This window comes from Glycine max, chromosome 12, assembly GCF_000004515.6.
Source record: "Glycine max cultivar Williams 82 chromosome 12, Glycine_max_v4.0, whole genome shotgun sequence".
NCBI lineage: Eukaryota > Viridiplantae > Streptophyta > Magnoliopsida > Fabales > Fabaceae > Glycine > Glycine max.
In genome coordinates this window covers 660641-676254 of record NC_038248.2, presented here as the reverse complement: position 1 = coordinate 676254, position 15614 = coordinate 660641, and the positions used below count along the sequence as shown (strand labels likewise).

The 15614-nt window shown below is 31.3% G+C and overlaps 3 protein-coding genes across 8 annotated transcripts; 1 reads left to right on the top strand and 2 right to left on the bottom strand.

Annotated features, from left to right (window-relative positions):
* Window positions 1-9: 9 nt before the first annotated feature.
* LOC100818061 (cycloartenol-C-24-methyltransferase) lies at window positions 10-5368 on the bottom strand. The gene is made up of 14 exons (XM_003540542.5): window positions 3589-5368; window positions 3392-3491; window positions 3151-3217; window positions 2898-2971; window positions 2736-2820; window positions 2606-2661; window positions 1967-2021; window positions 1735-1782; window positions 1494-1577; window positions 1125-1241; window positions 935-1018; window positions 693-818; window positions 471-568; window positions 10-268 (listed from the first exon to the last, which is right to left on the bottom strand). Exons 2-14 carry the CDS (start codon window positions 3454-3456, stop codon window positions 205-207), a joined length of 1023 nt encoding a protein of 340 aa, XP_003540590.1. The 5' UTR covers window positions 3457-3491; window positions 3589-5368; the 3' UTR covers window positions 10-204.
* Window positions 5369-5605: 237 nt separating this feature from the next.
* Window positions 5606-11344, bottom strand: LOC100817534 (cycloartenol-C-24-methyltransferase). Of its 2 annotated transcripts, XM_003540541.5 has the most exons (14): window positions 11268-11344; window positions 10735-10843; window positions 10417-10483; window positions 9411-9484; window positions 9235-9319; window positions 9096-9151; window positions 7672-7726; window positions 7443-7490; window positions 7117-7200; window positions 6753-6869; window positions 6567-6650; window positions 6321-6446; window positions 6091-6188; window positions 5606-5813 (listed from the first exon to the last, which is right to left on the bottom strand). In XM_003540541.5, the coding sequence occupies exons 2-14, from the start codon at window positions 10797-10799 to the stop codon at window positions 5750-5752; spliced, it is 1023 nt and encodes a 340-aa protein (XP_003540589.1). In that variant the 5' UTR covers window positions 10800-10843; window positions 11268-11344; the 3' UTR covers window positions 5606-5749. The 2 variants fall into 2 exon arrangements, with proteins under 2 accessions (XP_003540589.1, XP_006591990.1); XM_006591927.4 differs by lacking the exon at window positions 7443-7490 and having other exon boundaries at window positions 11268-11340.
* A 584-nt stretch (window positions 11345-11928) lies between these two features.
* On the top strand, window positions 11929-15614 carry LOC100806129 (cytochrome b5 domain-containing protein RLF). Of its 5 annotated transcripts, none has more exons than XM_003539784.5 (6): window positions 12001-12448; window positions 12534-12607; window positions 12710-13061; window positions 14224-14358; window positions 14496-14546; window positions 15284-15614. In XM_003539784.5, the coding sequence occupies exons 2-6, from the start codon at window positions 12575-12577 to the stop codon at window positions 15358-15360; spliced, it is 648 nt and encodes a 215-aa protein (XP_003539832.1). In that variant the 5' UTR covers window positions 12001-12448; window positions 12534-12574; the 3' UTR covers window positions 15361-15614. The 5 variants fall into 5 exon arrangements, with proteins under 5 accessions (XP_006591988.1, XP_003539832.1, XP_040863240.1 ...); XM_006591926.4 differs by having other exon boundaries at window positions 12056-12448; window positions 12830-13061; XM_006591924.4 differs by having other exon boundaries at window positions 12056-12448; window positions 12809-13061.

Below are 15614 nucleotides of genomic sequence, written 5' to 3'. Positions count from 1 at the left end.
TCAATGATATGCAATGAAACAGGAGGCTAAATTTTCTTTGGAAAATAACAAGATGCAAACTGAGGTCTTGGTAATGTAAATGTAGAAAAGAAACTCAAATCAGCAGGACTCACTTTGGCAAGGCCAAAGACAATATAAATTTTACAAGCTCCCGTCCTTGAATCCCAATAACTCCTCAATACAGTAGCAACTTGCTACACCACCTTAGTAGTCACTTGATTCAGGCTTCCGAGCCAAAAAGAAATACATTGGTGTGAAAATCTCTTTCCTGAAAATGCAACATATGCAGGTCAAGTTTGATAATCATGTGATCCAGAAAAATTCACAAGCTAGTCTCATTAATTCTTCAATAACACTTGAAAGTAGTGAAATTTCAACATCATTTTTTTTCATTTATACTTCTATTACCAATTCTAACTCCACTTGAATGTAGTTTTAAAATGACATTGGAGGATTAATGGAAAACTTACTTTCCTCCTTCAACTAGTCCATCTGCAGCCTTTTCTAGGAATTCTTGAACCCTTAGACTTCCCTTTGGAGCAAATCCAACATATTCTAGACCCTTGACCTATAAACATTCCAATTCACAACCCACAAATAATATCAATATTTTCAGTCATGAAACAACACATGAATTCTTAATATAAATAAAGTGAATTAACTGTTAGCAATTTAAGTTTTAGTAGAAATACCAAGCTTCTTGTGAAAAATCGTCCAACAGCAGTTAGACGAAAGCTAGTAAGTGAGAAACGACTTGTATCCAGAGGAAAGTACCAAGGAACGGGAGACTCAATCGCAAGATCTTTCTCCCAGATTAGCTTTATGCACAAAAGAAATGAATCTTCCCTTAGCCAATTAGGTTGTTTGGGTCATATGTTAAAAATATTCATAGAACAATATTAGTGAAGAATATTAATAAGATATCGATGTTTACCTCAAAACCTGCTTGCTTTAGAGCTTCAGCACACTTTGTGGTCAATCTAATGTCAGGGAGTCCATCACCAATCTCAATTTCTGCCTATACCCATAAATTATTTCTATAGAATTACAAACACATGTTGAGGCAAGGGAAAAAGTACAGATATTAAGTCAAAATCTAAATTATTTCTACCTCTCCGTCATACCTTTATCCTTTGGTGCTCTTCGTTGTTGGGATCGAAAGCATCAGTCATGCACCATTCATATGCAGCAAAATATTGGCCAGGCTTCAACACTCTAAAGATCTCTTTGTAGCATCCATACTATCCGCAATTCAGTATCAAGAAAGACAAATACAAGTTTCAGATAATCCAAATTAAAGACAGAATTTTGTAAAATCACAGTTTCGCACACGCTCTTCATGCAGTTAAGCATGACCACATTGAAATTTGGTTAAGAAACTCTGGTCAATTTATGGGTGCATCCGCAACTACAAAAAGTTGATATGCGGTTGTATTGTAGGAAAAAAAGGATTGATGAAAGGTGAATTAAAGTATGAAAAAATGGTCACATACAGCATCTGGTGCATGACAGGTGGCTTCAATTGCATACACTGCGTCAAAACTATTGTCTTGGAATGGCATTTTCATGAAGTCAGCCTGCATTATCAAATATGATAATCATGCATTGTTAGCTTTAACCTTAAATTATATAATTTCATCATCAAAATATCCAATGCAACCCCCTAAACTTTTTCATCAAAATAAATAAATAAATCCAATGCAACATGGGGTGAATTATTTAAAGAAGATCAACCTTGACAAAGTTGCAAGTCTTGTCCACTCCAGCAATGCGATTGAGCGCCTGTTAATTAATTAAAGCTCATAAGAGATCAAATTGTTTTTTTAGTATTAACTACCCATTTTCAACAATAAAATGTGGTAAACTCAGAATTTATTCAGCAACAAGTATTTTAAGAATTTAAGATGATTGACATGGTCAAATTGCTGTGTCAACATGTTGTACAAATTGCATATTCATAACATACCTCTCCTCTTGTTATCTGATACTCATTGTTGTTCAATCCTGTAACTGATGTTGAGCTGCACAAGTACAACCAAGTTCAATTGAGATTGAGAATTACAAAGAACAGAATTTATGGAAATATAAGGGAGTGTTTGGTTGTTTTCTGTTTTTATATTCACTGAAAATAGAAAATGGTGATGAAAATATGTTTGGTTGAATTTTTATTTTCATTTTCAATGAAAATATTTTTCCAAACAAACCAAAAACGGAAAATAATAAAATCTCGTTTTCAGTTGAAATCCGGAACCTCAATTTGGTTAAAATGAAAATGTGGTGACAAAGTAATTTTAAATAAATCTAAAAATACATTTCCTTTTAAAAATGCATTTTTCAAAATTTTTATTTCTTGAAAGCAGACAATAAGAAATGAAACCAACCATATTTTTAAATTATAATCTTTTAAAAATAAAAATAATTTTCAAAAAATAAAAACATAAAATAAAAATACAAACCAAACATACCCTAATATTTTGAAATAGGATATCTCTTTATCCATGCAAAAGAACATTACACGAATATACTTGATAGTTTTTATAAGCTAGTACAGGAAAAGCACGGAAAGCAAAGGGAAAAGATGCCTCATAAAGGAAGTTCCATTTACCTGAATCGAGAAATTTCTCTTAGTGGCCCCCCAATTCCACATCCAACATCCAGGACCTAAAAACAAACAGTATCAGTTTAATTAATATATAGTAAAACAAATATGAGTATGCTTTATTCAAGGTGAGAACCTTTTGTCCAGGCTTTAGGCCAAGTTGTAAAGCAAGGAAGTGCTCATGTCTTTTAATGCTTTCTTGAAGAGATTCCCCTTTCCATCTGAATGAGAAGAAAAGTAACAGAAGACATAAATGGTTGCTTACACTAAGAATTTTTAAGTGTGGAGAGCAACAAACCTGTGGGCAAAATGGAAAGATTGCCCCCAGCCAAACTCATAAAAGCTAGTAGAAAGATCATAGTATTTATTAACCTGAAAAACATATGGAGATCCTATGATACTCTTTTTGTAGATAATCAAGTTGGCAAGAATTAACATAGAACAACAAGACAACTTCACCAATCACAATTATTGTATATAAACAACGCCACAAGTGATTGATAGAGAATAACTAAGAATAGAAGAATAAAATAAATATTAATATCTCTCACCATATCAGTGTAATTAGCTTTTCTCTCTTCCTCTTGGCCTCCATGACAAACATGATACTTCTCATACCTGATCCATAAGTTCATTCCATTTGGTTTTATCAGCCATGATAACTAAAAATCAGATCTAGTACAAAAACATATACATACATATATATGTTCCCTCGAATATTGCAACAATGTATTATAAATAGTAATGTATAATAGGAAGGAAAAAGAAGAAGGGATAATATATCATGTATACTTCTCAACTGCGGACAAAATTTGAGATTTTTCAATCTTTCCACCAACACCTGATGCCAAATTCATTGTGACAGCTTCCGGCACCTCTCACAAGGAACTTGCTATAAGATGCAAACACATGAAAACCGAAACTGCATCAGAACCATCGAATATTAAAGCAAATGCAACGGGGCAATGAAAACGTGGGACAAATCTTACATGGAAAGAAGGGTGTCAGAGAACCCAACAGAAGGAAACGGGAATCTTTTCAGAGCTGAAGAAGAAGAGAGAGAAAGCACGTACGAGGTAGTGATTATGATCCTTTCTGACTTTTTTTCTTCTTCTATATAGACGGTCTTAACCATAATAAATAATAAATCAATTCAACTGAAAAACAAAAAAACGTTTAACGACAGATATACATATTAAACGAAAGCCGTTGCATTGTAATGCCAGACTGCAGAGTGAAGACAATCCACAATCCAAGGTAACAAATCAGCTGAATTTAAATACACATTTTACGTGTCTTGCCATTATGTTATGTGGACGGACACACGCATGACGCATGCATATTTGATTTGACCTTAGAAAATTAATTTTAAATACATATTTGATTATAGTTATATCTTTCACGGGGAAATTTAAAATTGATTATGAGTTGAAGGAAGTTTCAATAGTTTTGGTGTTAGAATTCAAAATTTTATAATAAAACATTTAAACATAAATCACATCATTTTAATCGAACTCAATTTTATCAACATTTATCCCAATATACTTATACATCTTAGAATATTTTTTCTTCCTTTATTTATTAAAGAATTCAATTAGAATACATTCATTATAAGGATTTTTTTCACACCATCATATGTATAATATTTTTTTAACCTTTATTATATCTACTTTAAAAGTCGTATATATAAAAAATTAATTAACTATAATATAAATATTTGTACATTAATTTTTTTTTGCCAACCATAATGTTCATGTTCGTATAAAGTATTCACACACTTAAGGCAGTAACTAAACTCCATAAGGACCTAAGCACGCACTAAAGGTGGATATTCCCATTTTTGTTAAATCTTGTCAAAAAAATTACTTCATTTAAACATATATTATCATAAAGGTTGTTCATCTTTTGATTTGCTTATGAATGAAACTCCCTTTTACCTTTCTTGTCATAATTAAATTAGAAGTTTGATCTGGTTCTTTTTATAAAAAATAATTTATAATATTTTTTTACTAAAATATTTTTAGTTGAGTTATTTTTTTAATTTAATAAATAGTAAGTGAAATATAATTGTATTTATGACATTTTGAGAGTCCAACTTTGTTTTGTATAAAGAGTATTTTGGGAATTTTACCTTGATCGTTCACATGCATAGATAATAAAAATTAAAGAAATAAACATATTAATGATGAGAGAAATCAAAAGAATTAGAATTAAAAAAATATTTAAAAAATAATAAGAGTATGCCTCGTTAATGTAAGATTAATTTTGGAAAAACATAAATATTTAGGACAAATTTAGTATTGCTAACTAAATTAACTTATTTTTTATTCCTAAGGAATTAATTATTTGAGTCTTATGAAAAAGAATGAATGGGGAATTTAATATAAAAAATTATAAATGTGTGTGCCAAAATAACATATAACTTTTTATGCGCAAAAAATGTATGTATATTCGTATAAAAGGATTTGTCTTACGAACAAGCTAAGTCCAACACATTTGGCATATAGCTAGGTTTCTTAAGCATCTTAGTGTTAGATTCCTAATAATATGTATGAAAAAGATTTTATTAATAGAAACAAAACTCATTTTGATAATTTTTACGCCTTTAGAAGAATTGATTTCTAACTATTAGTTGAAAAAATATCCCTAGTGAAGAAAAGATAACAATTTGTCTTTATTTTATTTATTTATTCGATGAAAGTAGTGAAATTCTTCTTCATGAATCATCATCCCACTCCATGTATTTGTATTAAATTAAGTAATAGTAGTTATAAGATAATAAGATACTTTTATAAGAATCAAAATGAATCTAACTCATTTGATTGGGCAAAATACCTAAATTATGGTAAATCTCTTAATATCGTTTTAGATTTTTACATATAAAAAAAATATTTTATAAGATTAAGTTATAATAAAAAAGATTGAACGCCATTAGAATTCAATCACAAATAAATTCACCAATAACCAACAAATAAGAGGGGTAAAATAACTATGAAGAATAAAAAGTACAATAAAGCCTTGGTAATATAAAATTATAGATGTAAAAAAAGAAACTCAAAACAACTGAAGTCACATTGGAAAGGCTAATTGAAGGCAATAAATTTTACAACTTTTCTCCTTGAATTGCAATAACTCATTTGCAGCACCACCTTATTGACCACCAAAATTAGGCTTTCGAGCCAAAAAGAAGTACATTGGTGTGAAAATCTCTTTCCTGAAAAGGCAACATATCTAAGTCAAGTTTCAAAATCTTATCCTCCACAAAAACATTGACAGCTTACTCTCATTTAATTCATCAATATTTTGTTTGGGGCTCATATGTACTACTATGTAAAGAACATATTACCCTACGAATGAGGGTTGTACATATTACCTAACAATTAAGAGTAGTCTAGTTTCAACTTCAATTTTTCCTTTATACTTCTATTACCAGTTCTAACTTTTTTTAAAAGAAATTTCAGCATGACAATAAAGGATTACCAAAAACTTACTTTCCACCTTCAAGTAGTCCATCTGCTGCCCTTTGTAAGATTTCTTGAACTTTTAGACTTCCCCTTGGAGCTAGTCGAACAAATTCTAAAGCCCTTATCTACAAGCATTTCAATTCATCACAACCCACAAAAAATATCATTATATTTTTCGTGTAATAAAACAAAACCATGAATCCTTAATATAAATAAAGTACTAAAATAACCGTTAACCAAAGTTTCAATAGTAATACCAGACTTCTTGTGAAAAATCGTCCAATAGATGTTAGAGGAAAGGTACTAAGTGAGAAGTGACTTGCATCCAAATGAAAGTACCAAGGAACTGGAGAATTAACTGCAAGATCTTTCTCCCAGATTACCTTCATGCATGCACAAATGGAATGAACATTCCCTCTTAGCCAATTAGGTTGTTTGTTTTATCTTTTAAATATTCAAAGAACAATATTAGTGAAGAGTAACAATAAGAGTTTGATCTTCACCTCAAAACCTGCTTGCTTTAGAGCTTCAACACACTTTGTGGTCAATCTAATGTCAGGAAGTCCATCACCAACCTCAATTTCTTCCTGTACCAATGAATTATTTTTATAGAATTATAAACCATGTTGAGGCAAAGGAAAGAGAAAGATAAAGTCAAAATCTAAATTCTTTCTACCTGTCTAGCATACCTTTATCTTTTGGTGTTCTTCATTGTTGGGATCGAAAGCTTCAGTCATGCACCATTCATATGCCGCAAAAAGTTGGCCAGGCTTTAACACTCTAAAGATCTCTTTGTAGCATGCATACTATCCATAATTAAACATTAGAAAAGAAAAATATAGGTTTTAAATAATCTAAATTAAAGACAAGATTTTGAAAATTCACGTACACTTTCACACAAGCATTTCATACTGTTAGGAATTACGACGTTAATGTTTGTTCAAGAATATTTGTCAATTTATAGGTGCATGTGCAACTACATAAGGTTTATATATATGATTGTAGGAAAAAAATTAAAACAAATTATTTAAAGTTCGAAAAATAGTCACATACAACATCTGGTGCATGACAGGTGGCTTCAATTGCATATACTGCATCAAAATTATTGTCCGGGAAAGGCATCTTCATAAAGTCAGCCTGCATTATTAAATATTATAACCATGCCATTGTTACATATAACCTTAAATCAGATCATTTCATTATCAAAATATCCAATGCACCCCTCCCTTAAAATAGATAAATTAATAAATAAAAGCAACGCAACATAAAAATAAAAGTCTAACAATATTACAAAAATTGGACTAATACATATGTTAGATAATTAAATGTGTCTCCTTCCCTAGGAAAAAAGGAAAATAATTTATTTACAGAAGGTCGACCTTGACAAAATTGCAAGTCTTGTCCACTCCAGTATTACGGTTAAGTTCCTATTAATCAATGAAAGTTCATAAGTGACGATCAATTTTTTTTTAAAGAAAAACTTTCAACTATAAAATGTGGTAAACTAGTATAGTTTATTCATGAACTAGGATTTTAAGAATATATGATAAGACTATTGACAAGATCAAATTGTTGGATCCATATGCCTTGTAAAATCATAACACATACCTTTGCTCTTGTTATCTGATACTCATTATTGTTCAATCCTGTTATTGATGTTGAGCTGCACAAATTGCAAAATAAACATTCTATGCCATACTTGGTAGTCGGTATCATTGGAATATTAATGTTACAGTTCATTTGGATCCATGATGTAGAACACGGTATAAGTTCACTGTATTATGTACTACTACCGAGTAGTTAATGTATACTATTTGTTAGGTACGCGAATTTCAACGAAAAGGAAATAAATCTGATTGTATTAATTTAGAAGCATAACTATGCTTCATTTCTCTCCTATTCCTTTCCTATCATTATAAAAGGTTACAATGCACTTTAAGTTCTTTATGTTTTTAATTATATTTACTTTGATTTTTTCATTTAAAAATTTTAATTTAATTTTTTATTTTTTTAAAGTAAGTCAAAATAATTTTTCAAAAATAATGTTTATTTGCCTTATTTGAAGACACAATTTTAACTTTTTTTTTACTATTTTAAAATATAAAACTTGTCTCATTAAATTCACATACATAAAAATTATAAAACCTAACTAATGTTTAAACCAAAAAAGATTTTAAATATGATAAAAATCACATAAAAGTGAATTTAATAAGTAACAAAAATTAAAAAATCTAATATCAAATTCTTTTTCTATTATTGGTGAAACTCATTTTTCACCATTTGTTATGACCCTTTCTTTTCTTTCTTTTTTTCAATATTAGTTGGGCTACTTTTATAATATTTATGCAAGAAAAGTTAATGACACAAGTTTTACATATCAAATTAATAAAAAATAAGATTCAAAAGTGTGACCCATAACCGACAAATCAATGTTTGGAAATGACCATAAAAGACATAAAACTAAATTGATTTTTTTAAAAGATAAAAAATAAACAAAATATAAACACAAAAGACTAAAAGTGCATTTTTGTCATTATAAAACAATACTGTACATAGTATATAGGATATAATTGCCTTCGAACTCGAGAAAAAGTTCAATAGGGGAAAAATGTACATTTGAAACACTGTATTGGTGGCTATAGTATTTGTCCACATTGAAAAATCCATGACCTTGAAAGTATGGAAACATCTTAACATGTGTGGTCTTTTTCTTTATTTGAGGCTGAAGTTTTATCTACATCGTGGTGGAAAGTAAAAAAACCGTGATTAGTAAATACCACAGTTACTTAGAGCGCAGACGAAAAACTGTGGCTTAAACTTTAGAAAACGATCTTTTCACATGTGAGCAAGGTTTTTTGTTGTGGTCTAAAGTAAAAAAATGTTGTAGTGTGTAAATAGAATATTTATTTAAGCAAAAAGAACATCTCAGAAATATACATGATTTTATGAACTAATTTTATGAACTAGTACATAAAAGTAAGTAAGGCTAAGGAAAAAGATACCACAAAAACGAATAATTATGGTCCATTCACCTGAATCGGGATATTTCTCTAAGTGGTCCCCCAATTCCACATCCAACATCCAAAACCTAAAAACAAATAGGTAAAACTCATGAATTATAAGTAACATATAGCATGACAAATATCAATTTGCTCCGTCGAGCATAAAAACCTTTTGTCCAGGCTTTAGGCAAAGTTGTAAAGCAATGAAGTGCTCGTGTCTTTTAATGCCTTCTCGAACAGATTCCCCTTTCCATCTGAGTTAGAAGAAAATTAACAATATACATGAGTGGTTGAGTTCACAACAAATTCTTGAATTTTGAAGTACAAAATACAACAAATGGATACCTAGGTGCAAAATGGAAAGATTGCCCCCAGCCATACTCATAAAAGCTAGTAGCAAGATCATAGAATTTATTAACCTAAAAAACATATTGAAATATTTTCATAAATAATCAAGTTAGCAACAGTTAAGATGGAGAAATGATAATCCCCGACTACATGAATCACATGTCATAAATGAGAATAGATCTTCTTCATTTTCATTTTTGTCCATTTCTTTTATTTTATGAGCTTTTGGAGAAATAAATCAAATAGAGATGATACACACTTTATGGATAGTAACATTTATTTTCTCAAAAACTTAATAATAGAAGAAATGAAGAGAAAAAAATAGAAAAAAAAATTTCATGTTATAAACGACAACAACATAATTGATTGGAAGAGAATACGTACAAATGAAGTTATATATATAGGTTTAATTTTTTTTTAAAAAAAGGGTACTTAAAGGTGGGATTTAAACTCACATCCTATACCTTAACACTATGCACAAGAACCACTAAATCACTTAACTTATTTAATATATGTATAAAAAAGTCTATTATATTTAGATTAAAATGTGTAGAGAACAACAAATAATTATTATTTTCTTTAAATATTATTAATAAGTAAAATTATTTCTCAAAGGCCTAAAGCTAGGACTTTTATTGGCCTTACCCTTAACACTTGTATTTCTCACGTATGGTAGTGTAAAGAATATTTAGGTAATAATTCTTTTAATAGAAAATTAAAAATGAAGTAAAGTATCGTATACTCAAATATATCAAGGGAGGATATGTATATATTATAACATAAGAGATGTGAGCAATGCAGGTATTTGCATCTAGCAGAGAAAGAGATATAATTTACTCTTTTGTTTATTTACTTAAATTAATAATCTTCATTTTTCTTAAGTTACTATTCTTTCAGTTTTTACGTTACCATCTTTGTTAATAAAAGAATTCATTTCGTCACCCAATTTCGTCCAAGCGATTATTTGGTTGCTAAATGAAGTGAGAGTATAAATATCTCTCACCATATCAACATAATTAGCTTTCCTCTCCTCCTCCTGACCTCCATAAGAAGCATGATACTTCTCGTACCTGAATCATAAGTTTAATACACTATCAGTTGTCCTCCTACGAAAAATAAGCTAACAATTTTGGGAATATAATTTCCATTCTCTTTCACTATACCAGAGTGAAATAGTCAGCAACCAACATGTCGTTGCAATACAATAGTCTAAGTTATACACTGTTAAGAATAATATATATATATAGCTAGCTATAGTGTGAAGTAAAGGAAAGAAAAAAGGAAAAAAGAAATGCCATGATGAGAAAGGGTATATGCATACTTTTCAACAGCGGACAGAACTTGGGATTTGTCAATGTTTCCGCCAACACCCTTTGCCAAATTCATTGTTGTGTCTTCTAACACCTCACGTACGTAGAATTAAGAAGGAACTAAGATGTAAAGGTAGAAAGACCAAAACTGCATCAGAATCATGAAGAAAGCATATGCAATGTCGTTTCGAAAATTATGCCAGCATGCACAAATCTCTGTGTAATTGAGATGAAAACTAAGAAAAATATTGATAATAAGGCAGGAAGAACACGGGACCTCACTTAGGACTTTGGATATATATCTGTATGCTATAAAAGTTTCATAATAATAATAATGAAAATACAACTTCACTCAGGTGGATCTCTCTCTTCTCAAAAACAATATACTAAAGATGTATTTTTTTTTTATCTAGAATATCACTAGTTAAAGGTTAATGATTAATCTCATAAAATACTATTCAAAGGTTGATCTCTCTCAACATATGTTTTTCCTAAGCAAATGTATATTTTAATTTACAGATAAAATCCTCACTAATTGACTTACTATTTTTCTTTTTTGAAAAAAATTCTCTCTAAGGCTTTCTCCCACTCTTTCTCTCTCTAATTATGATATGTGCGAATGCTCGTAGGTCTTTTAAGGCCTCTATTTATAAAGTACAAATAGTTTTGCTAATAAATTTTAAACGCTAATTCAGTTGGGAGTTGAAGATATTTTAATTTCAACATTCTATTTAATGCTTTGGCTGGACACCAACACCAATAGACCATGATAAAAACAAATTATGAAAACAACATGGGTCTTGAATAGGGAGTTGAATATGTCCGATCTTAAATAGGAGTGGGACTTATGGCTTCACTGCCTTCTTTAGTAGAAAGGTTGGACTTGGAATTTAAAATAAGCCTATTTATTTCAATAGACTGTGTTTAGGTTTATATTAGTCTATTTATTTATCTATATAACATATAAAATAAATATACATAATAATATTGTTAATTAAATAAATCTATAAGAGTAAGATCAGATTATTAAGAATTTAATATATAAAAAAATAATAGTGAGACTATTGCACGTACGGACAATGTAATCATAAATGACTAAGTCAATAGTAATATCACTCATAATTTTATACACTCCACTAATGTCTTTTATTTTTTTTTCCTATTTATTATACCTATATTTTTTAATTCTCTCTCTACATATTATTGAATACATTACTCCATCATGGAACATTTTCCAATTATACATACATATGTAGAGATGAAACTAGGTTTGAATTGGTCCACAGGCCCTCTTGTTTCTTTGAAGAGACACAGATGACTCTCTAATCTCTATCAATAATTCAATATCATCATAAATACCGCGGACACACATTGGATAGGGGGCAGAGCTTGAATTGAATCATCTCCCACACCCATCAGCCATCACCATCTCCGATGAGATGTTCCTTCATTAGGCCTATCGTGGGCTTTTATTTGTTGGGCTCTAAGACTTTACCTACGTGGGCTTTTGTTATAGGCCCACAGAAGCCGGCCCATGGTGTAAGGTGAAAGCCGTAATTCAACTTTCTCAGGGGTGGGTGGATGGGTGTTTGTTTCAATTCGATTTCTTCTCTTCTCTGCAGAAAATCGAATCAATCGATGGATGCTTTAATTTCGTGTGGTTATTGAGGAAATTTCATATCCGCAAGGGCAGAGAGTAGAAGGAAGAAGAGAGAAAGAGGGAAGGTAATAACAAATCCCTCGCTAGAGCCTAGAACTAGAATTAGATTCTGCCTGTGATCATATATTATATTACGAAATTCAATTGCAGCTGCTGCTGAATCGTAATCGATCTTATATCTACACTCTACCATGGACATTGATGATGATTTCACATTTTGTCAGGTAAACATAGCATTAGCAAGCATGAAATGCCATTTTGTTTTTATCTTCATATTTATTTTGTTAATGATGATGCATGTAATTGGATACCATGAGTGTATATAGGTCAGTGCACCTGTTGATGTTGAAACAAACAAGCTTGCTTCAGATATAGCTGATATTTCCATTAAAGAAGAATCTTCAAATGCATCTAATACTGCTCAGGATAATGCTTTACCCAATCAGAAGGAGGCTACCGTTGGTTCTTTGTCTTTCACTGTAACTAGCACAGCTTCTAGTCGGCCAAATGAATCCACCACAAAATTAGTACCAACTCAGGCTAACATTTCGTCTCTAAAGTCACCGGCACAGAAGAATTCCGTTAAGAAGCCAACGGTTCGGGCCAAAGTTCCTTTTGAGAAAGGCTACAGTCAAATGGACTGGCTCAAGCTCACCCAAACACATCCTGACCTTGCAGGTTCTCATACTCAATTTTTTTACTATGCAATTTCAATCATTATCTTTGTTGGTTCATTTTTCAAAATTTCTTCCAATTTCTTAGAGCTTTGTAAGAGAAATACATATTAAAGAATTAAGAGCTTCTGGATAAGCTTATCCAAACTTGCTTGTGGTTGATTTTTATAGTTGATACTTGAAAATAAGCTTCATAAAATTTGCTGTTAGTTTTAGTGCACTTGCGGTCCCAATTCTCTACTTTGTAATATCTATTATATAAGCTTCATAACTTCTTCTTTTAAAGGCCTGGTTGAAGGCAGCTTCACTGATATGTATCGGTGAAACATCCAAGACCTAGAGTATTGGGGTCTGACACATATCAAATACGGATACTTGAAGCAAACTAAAGCATCAGTGCTTTATAGAGCATCACCAAACAAGCCACTAAAATAGGAAGAATCACCAAGGCACAGCACTAACAGTAGAGAGGGTTGAGACTTGAGATAGACAAGAGGGAGAGATGTTCAGGATCAGTCACGTGCACAAGCACTGAAGCACAGCCACAAGCACAATTCAGAAATTAGAACTGAGAGAGATGAGAATGAGAGATGTTCGAAGAGGGAGAGAGAATGGGGGTGGGCTGAGTGTGGCTCATATATGAGAATAGGTCTGAGAATAAATGAAGAATCTCTTAGTTAGGGCAAAAATGGGTAAACAAATGCATTTGGGTGAACCGGGTTGTACAACCCGATCCAGAAAACCCAACTAGCAGGATCGGGAAAATTGTCCAATCCCACTGAGAAACAACTTCATGCATGATCCAGCTTGGGAGAAGGCCATGAGATCATAAAAATCGTGGGATTTCACAATTTAACCAGTGATCTTGGCAACACTGGCAGTAATTCCTTACTATACTGAACTCTGTTGTTGGACTAAAAGCAAGCAGACCACATGTATATGCATTTATAAGAGATTATTACTTGCAATCCTATTCCTAGGTGTTTTTATCATTTAACTTGTAAAAGATGCCATTGGCAAATATTATATTTATATTAAATTTTTGGTTGCCACTGCTTTTAAACTTATAAATTAGTTATTTATTTGTTTGGCGTTACTCCTTTTAAGAATGAGAGGTGATGCAATGTGTCAATTTTATGATAAGATTCTTATCTGTCTTGTTCCAGGTCTGAAAGGGCAGTCAAACAAGAGACTTATTTCTATGGATGAAGTTAGAAAACACCAGACAGAGGGCCAAATGTGGACTGTATTAAAAGGCCGTGTTTATAATATATCTCCATACATGAAGTTTCACCCTGGAGGTACAGCTATCAACTCAATCTACAAGTTCACAAGTAGCTTTTATAATTCCAATTACTGGTTTCGTTAAAATTAAAAATTCTTAAGAAAAATGCTAATATTAAAAAAAATCATATTACAAAATTAAAAAATCTGGCAGGTGTTGATATGTTGATGAAGGCGGTGGGAAAAGATTGCACATCTTTATTCAGTATCCCTTTTGTGATTTAGTAAGATTGTGAGCATCCTTCATTTTCTGTCTGTTTTAATTTAATGCTACCATTGGGTAGATTTCACTTTCTTCTCTCATTCAGACATCGATATTTCTCTATGAACAGTTTTCTGTGTATTCATTGCTCTGAACATGCTAGTCAACCTTGATAAATGTTTCTAACATGGGAGATGTTACGGTTGATAATGAATTTATAGGTTTCTAACACGTTTTCTTATATCTTAGCTATGTTCTATATGAGGAATTCAAGTTATGCGCGGAGTTTATATTATCTGGATTTGGAGCTTGCATAACTTCTCTTCCTAGAAATAAATCTACCTACTTAAGAGGTGTTTGGTAAGAACAGGTGGAGATCTTAATTTCCTAAATGCTTAGAATCCCATTTATAAGATATTTGGGTATTGAGATAGTATATAAAATAAACCAGGATTTTTATGCATGACATGTCATAGCAACATTGGGGTCTTAAGTGTTTTGTATATATCATTCTCAAGTAAGTTCTAAATAGGTTTCTAAGTACTTGCAAAGGGGACTATGTTGGTTATTCCTATTTTATGCTGGCTATTCCTATTTGTTTGTTCATAGTTCATACATATGCCATATGCCTATGATTCAAGTTGCAGCGTAGGTGCCCTAACATGTTCATTTGTTCCCCAACATGCAAGTTTCTATTTTGTTAGGTTTACTTCCGTCCTTTTCCTTAATTCTTGAATCAGATAAATACCATGCTTGGGTTAATGCTGAATTCTTATTGGAAAAATGCTTTGTGGGTACCTTAGATGAAGGTCAGTGAAGATTTCATTCTAATAATGCATAAACACATGAAGATGGCTTGGCTCCAATCCGTTATACCTCTTCATGGGCCCTCTCTATTTACTGACCAGGGGCCATCAAGCAAGGAGGAATAAATTCTGTAGGTATACACGTTTCTGTTTAAAGATCTCAATGGGAGTTTGTTCTACAATTATGGATGAGTACAGTTATCTTGTAAACTAGAAATTTGGATTAACAATGTAACAATTCTCTGTGTGATGCATTGCCATTTTA

What these genes read in the sequence shown, in the direction of transcription:
- LOC100817534 (XM_003540541.5), bottom strand. Translation starts at nt 10,799, where the DNA reads ATGAATTTGGCAAAGGGTGTTGGCGGAAACATTGACAAATCCCAAGTT. An exon ending in GTTCTGTCCGCTGTTGAAAA is followed by an intron (nt 10,484 to 10,734) that starts GTATGCATATAC and finishes CTTATGATTCAG; the next exon opens with GTACGAGAAGTATCATGCTT. An exon ending in GATTTTTCACAAGAAGTCTG is followed by an intron (nt 6,189 to 6,320) that starts GTATTACTATTG and finishes AAATGCTTGTAG; the next exon opens with ATAAGGGCTTTAGAATTTGT.
- LOC100806129 (XM_003539784.5), top strand. Translation starts at nt 12,575, where the DNA reads ATGGACATTGATGATGATTTCACATTTTGTCAG. An exon ending in CATGAAGTTTCACCCTGGAG is followed by an intron (nt 14,359 to 14,495) that starts GTACAGCTATCA and finishes AAAATCTGGCAG; the next exon opens with GTGTTGATATGTTGATGAAG. An exon ending in AGATTGCACATCTTTATTCA is followed by an intron (nt 14,547 to 15,283) that starts GTATCCCTTTTG and finishes TTCTTGAATCAG; the next exon opens with ATAAATACCATGCTTGGGTT.
- LOC100818061 (XM_003540542.5), bottom strand. Translation starts at nt 3,456, where the DNA reads ATGAATTTGGCATCAGGTGTTGGTGGAAAGATTGAAAAATCTCAAATT. An exon ending in AGAGAAATTTCTCGATTCAG is followed by an intron (nt 2,022 to 2,605) that starts GTAAATGGAACT and finishes GTACTTGTGCAG; the next exon opens with CTCAACATCAGTTACAGGAT. An exon ending in GATTTTTCACAAGAAGCTTG is followed by an intron (nt 569 to 692) that starts GTATTTCTACTA and finishes GAATGTTTATAG; the next exon opens with GTCAAGGGTCTAGAATATGT.